Below are 6,000 nucleotides of genomic sequence, written 5' to 3' on the forward strand. Positions count from 1 at the left end.
TCATTTCAGCAGAAATTCCTGACAAAGTCACTCAACCAACACTTTACAACTTAGTCAAAACTCACATGATGCATGGGCCATGTGGAAAAGCAAACAAAAACTCTCCATGTATAAGAGATGGTAAATGTTCGAAGTGGTTCCCAAAGAAGATTCGAGAGACTACAATTGTTGATCAAGATGGATATCCTGTTTATAGAAGGAGATCAACACCAAATGTCATCGAGAAAAATGGGATTTCACTTGACAATTGATTTGTCGTGCCTTACAATCCTAAGTTGTTGTTGAAATATCAAGCACACATTAATATGGAATGGTGTAACCAGAGTACTTCAATCAAGTATTTGTTCAAGTATATCAATAAAGGTTATGATCGTATCACTGCATCAATTGTTCCTGATAGACAATCTTCTTCTCAACAAAATGAAGACATTGATGAGATCAAACACTATTTGGATTGTAGATATGTTTCACCATGTGAAGCTTGCTGGAGGATTTACTCATTTTCTTTTCATGGAAGGAATCCGGCTGTGGAGCGGATGTTTTTCCACATGCTAGGAGAACAATCGGTTTACTATACTGATTATAAGAAAATTAATGATGTGCTTATTAAACCAAGTGTGACTGAATCAATGTTTTTAGCATGGTTTAAAGCAAATAACAAGTTTCCTAAAGCAAAAAATTTGACATATGGTCAACTTGTGTCAAAATTTGTTTACAACAAGAAAAAACGTGAATGGCATCCAAGAAAGAGAGGTTATACTATTGGAAGACTGGTATGGTTTCCTCCTTTAGCTGGTGAGATTTACTACCTCAGATTGATGCTTATAGTTTGCAAAGGGCCAACAACTTATGAGAGTATGAAAAATGTCAATGGTGTTCAACACAAAACATTCAGGGAAGCATGTTATGCAATGGGATTCTTGGAAGATGATCGTGAATTTATTGAGGCTGTCAAAGAAGCAAATGTTTGGGGATCCGGCTTCATTCTGAGAAAACTTTTTGTTATTATGCTTTTATCAGGTTCATTTAACAGGCCAAATCATGTCTGGATGAAAACAAAACAATATCTTTGTGATGGTATACTTTACCATCAGAGGCTTTTGGCAAGGAACAAAGGTATAATTTTAATTGTTTTGTGATTTATTTGTAATTTAATTTTTGAAATATCATAAATCATCAAAATTGATGTTTTACACATCCTTTGTTCATACCAAACCATATGATCAAATAATATGCGTCTAACTTTAGAATATTTGACATAAATTATTGTAGAGTTGACACTCACTGTTGAAGAGATAGATCATTTGACACTAATTGAGATTGAAAAGTTACTCCAAGCAAATAGAAGAAGCCTCGAGCAATTTCCATCAATACCATATCCAAAAGATTTTGCAACTTCTCATTTGGGTAACAAACTGATTTATGATGAACGGAATTATGACAAACAAAAACTTCATCATGAATAACTCCAACTCTTTAGCTCTCTTACAAGTCAATATTTCATTTTACCCACTTCAACAATTTTTAGCCTATATCACTGCCCTATTATTGTTTCATTATGATATCTCTTTTACCATGATGAACAGATGAATAGAGACGTATTTTTCATAAAATCAGTAATGTAGTTGAATCTAAAAAAGGTGGAGTATTTTTCCTTCATGGTTATGGAGGTACAGGAAAAACATTTATGTGGAGGACACTTGCATCTGCTTTACGCTCCAGAGGGGATATTTTTTTAACTGTGGCAACCAGTGGTATAGCATCATTACTTTTATCTGGTGGAAGAACAACCCATTCTAAATTCAAAATACCAGTCCCAACCTTAGAAAATTCAATGTGCAAAATAGATGGTGAAGATGAGCATGCTGAATTATTAAGGCAGACAAAATTGATCATATGAGATGAAGCACCGATGGCTCCCAAATTTTGCTTTGAAACTCTTGATCGAACTTTAAAAGATTTAATGACCAATAAAAGAAACAGTCAGTCCATATTCGGAGGAGTTGTTGTTTTCGGTGGTGACTTTAGACAAATTCTCCCTGTCATTCCAAAATCTTCCCGGTCAAACATAGTAGGTGCTTCTATTAATGCTTCTTACATATGGGATCATTGTGAAGTTTTAACGTTGACGAAAACATGAGACTTCAAACTGGATCTCAAGGAACTGATGATAAAGAAACAACTGATTTCTCAAATTGGATTCTAAAAGTAGGAGAAGGGAAATTGTCAGTACCTAATGATGGTCATGCTGACATAGAAATTCCTGAGGAGTTCTTGATCCCTAAATCAGACAATCCTATAAAAGCAATAGTTGAGAGTACTTATCCAGGATTATTAGAAAATTACAAGAATGTCCATTATTTGGAATCAAAAGCCATCTTAGGTGCAACCATTGAAATAGTTGATGAAATCAATGACTATGTTCTAAGTCTTATACCAGGTATGTTCTTCACCATTATTTCTTTTAAAATTTCAGCTTTAATTTTACCAATATTAGTAATATTCTTATTATTTTGAAATTCAACTATTAGGAGAAGAGAAAGAGTACTTGAGTTCAAATACCATTGACCGGTCTAATGTTAACGATCCTGGAATATATGATTTCATAACTCCGGAGTTCCTTAGTTCTCTCCGTACATCTGGTCTTCCCAATCATAGATTAAAACTAAAAATAGGGACACCTATCATGTTGATGCGAAACCTTGATCAATCGGAAGGACTGTGTAATGGAACAAGATTAATTGTGACAAAGATGGCTAACCATGTACTTGAAGCCAAAATCATGTCAGATAAACACGAAGGAAATATCATATATATTCCAAGGATGACAACATCACCATCGCAATCTCCATGGCCATTTAGATTATCAAGAAGACAGTTTCCCATTATTGTGTCATATATGCAATGACAATTAACAAGTCACAAGGTCAGTCTCTTGACAGTGTTGGACTGTATTAATCCCGTCCAGTGTTCAGTCATGGCCAATTATATGTGGCTATTTCAAGAGTAAAAAGTAAGCAAGGCTTGAGAATTTTAATAACTGATCAGGAAGCCGATAAACAGAATATGACAACTAATAATGTTGTGTACAAGGAAATTTTCCAGAATCTTTAGGTAATCATACATTTATATATATATATATATATATATATATATATATATATATATATATATATATATATATATATATATATATATATATATATATATATATATATATATATATATATATATATATATATATATATATATATATATATATATATATATATATATATATATATATCAAGTGGGAGCATATCAAGTGAGAGCATTTTATAATGAGAGATGAGAGGAAGAAATATCAATCATTGGATTCATCAAGAGAGAGAATGTTAAGAATTTAATGTGACTATTAATTTCTCTCTCTTGATGAATCCAATGGTTGATATTTCTTCCTCTCACCTCTCATCTCTCATTATATATATATATATGGAGCATATCTAGTGAGAGCATTTTAAAATGAGAGATAAGAGGAATAAATATCAACCATTGGATTCATCAAGAGAGAGAAATTAATAGCCACATTAATGCATTAACTTTCTCTCTCTTGATAAATCCAATGGCTGATATTTATTCCTCTCATCTCTCATTTTAAAATGCTCTCGCTTGATATGCTCCCTATATATATATATATATATATATATATATATATATATATATATATATATATATATATATATATATATATATATATATATATATATATATATATATATATATATATATATATATATATATATATATATATTATGATAGCAGTTTCACGTGAAGACAATTTACCACCAACCTATTTAATTAGTTTCAATGTCTTTAATTTTATTTGATACATTTACTAATATATTGTGGTTCCAGGACCTTTTCCTGTAAAATGAAGACTCAAAGTTAATTGATGAGGTCAACTTTTGAAGAAGAACCTTCTCATCAAATATTAATATCAAGTATTTTAGATTAAATTATTAACTATGCCATCTATGCACTTTTTCCTTTTAATTTTTTTATTTACCTTATACCAAATTAAATATTTGATGTCGCATTTTATTATTATATATGCTATCAATTCATTATTTCAAAAACAAATAAATTTTTTTATATCTATAATCATATTTTCGAAATATTAACTAATTAGGAGCGGCAGCGCGCGACCACCGAGCGTCACGCACGGGTGTCCTACTAGTTATATATGTTAGAATATTTTATTAAATAAAATATTTAAATAATATTATGTGGGCATATATATTTAAATTGATTATATTAGCTATTTATCAATATGAAGCCTTAATTGATTTAGTGGTCAAATTATGTAATAAGGCTAATTAGTTTTCTATTTATATAATTAATTATTTATCAATTAATTGATATGGGTCAAATTGGGTGGATGTCAGATGGCCCATTTCGGGATAATGGGAACTCTAATGGGCCATCACCTATATAATGGGCTATGGTCCCCAATATATCAGTACGAAAAGCATATTCACTCTTCTCCCCATCTGAAGAGTACTGAGGCGTGAGGAGTACTGGTTGAGGAAGAGCTATAGCCAAGCGAGTAATTCTACAATGGATCCAGGTATTCCTTGATTCCTTACTCTTCATTAATCTTTAATAGATCAACATGATAAATGATCCTATATTCATGTTCGTGTTCATATATGTATTTTATAGCTTTCGCACTAAAGTGATTATATGTTATAATCTTTGTAAAGAACATGCTTAGGTGATTTTTTACTTATAATTGGTATCAGAGCTTTATTCATGATTGATTTATTGGGATTATTTATAGTATGGAGATTGGGTTAATTGTGTTTGTATCAAATTTCTCTTGTTTTGTATTCTTGCTACTCAAATCAATTTCAGAGACATGAATCTTTTTTTTTTGAAATGATTGAATTGCCTATGGTTTTTTTTTATTGTCCTATTAGTTAGTTATATATATTTTATTATTATTATATTAAAAAAAATTGGTAACGTAGATCAAAATTATTTTTTATCTATGGTTTATTTTTTTTAATCATTTTATTACTGTTGCATAAAATGACTATGAGATGATCATGTCCCTTACAATTTGTTTTTTTTTTTTTTTTTATGATCATTTCATTATAAATGATCTTTAATATGGATTTAACGTGTATTGAATTGGTAAAGTAACCATAAAGTAACATAAAGTAAGGTATTGAATCAATTTTATTATGTGAATTAAATTGAAATAAATACCGTACAGAGTTAATTGGTCATGGTTTTTTGAAATAAACTGTATAGAATCAATTGACGTTTTTTTTTTCAATTGCCGGATACACAATTGTTAGACAATTGCCGGATACGTTAGACTATATAATAATGTTATTTATTTATTTTTTAATTATATGTTTTATTAAATGAATTTTTTTATATAATATAATATGTATAAAAGTATTTATTTTATTTAATAATATCGGTTTATTATACTGGTATGTACATGACATAAACACAATCGTTGGATAATAATATAATATAAACATACAATTGACATTGCATTTTGCAAGTGCTGTTCATGAAAAGTTTTAAGACCTTCCCATTTAATTTATTTATTTATCTAGTAAATTTTATTGAATTAGTTTAAATAATATGTTACCGAAGTAACCTCTATTGCATAATATTAATTCAATTGAGTTTACGAAAGATGAAGTGTGTAATTACTCATGCGAGTTGTAGTTGGCCCGAAGCATGGCACAACTTGGTCGTGTAATTTTATACTTGTGATGGTAAATATGTGATAATTATAAATTTATTTTCCATGTGGATAATGGGCTGCCCTAAGGTGACCATTATTTGACCGGACTTACACAAATTAAAAAAAAAAAAACAGTATAATTGCGGCCAGAAAATAAAATTATATTTAATTTAATAATATATCATTTCATTTTTTTCTACAATAAATAAATAAAAAGTTTAAAGTTTACATCGTCTAAAAGCACTCCTCTACAC

The 6,000-nt window shown here is 29.6% G+C and overlaps 1 protein-coding gene across 1 annotated transcript; it reads left to right on the forward strand.

Annotated features, from left to right (window-relative positions):
- Window positions 1–2,136: 2,136 nt before the first annotated feature.
- LOC131606007 (uncharacterized) lies at window positions 2,137–2,908 on the forward strand. Its single transcript, XM_058878296.1, has 2 exons — window positions 2,137–2,440; window positions 2,532–2,908. The coding sequence occupies exons 1-2, from the start codon at window positions 2,137–2,139 to the stop codon at window positions 2,906–2,908; spliced, it is 681 nt and encodes a 226-aa protein (XP_058734279.1).
- The last annotated feature ends 3,092 nt before the right edge of the window (window positions 2,909–6,000 follow it).

Source organism: Vicia villosa, linkage group LG5, assembly GCF_029867415.1.
Source record: "Vicia villosa cultivar HV-30 ecotype Madison, WI linkage group LG5, Vvil1.0, whole genome shotgun sequence".
NCBI lineage: Eukaryota > Viridiplantae > Streptophyta > Magnoliopsida > Fabales > Fabaceae > Vicia > Vicia villosa.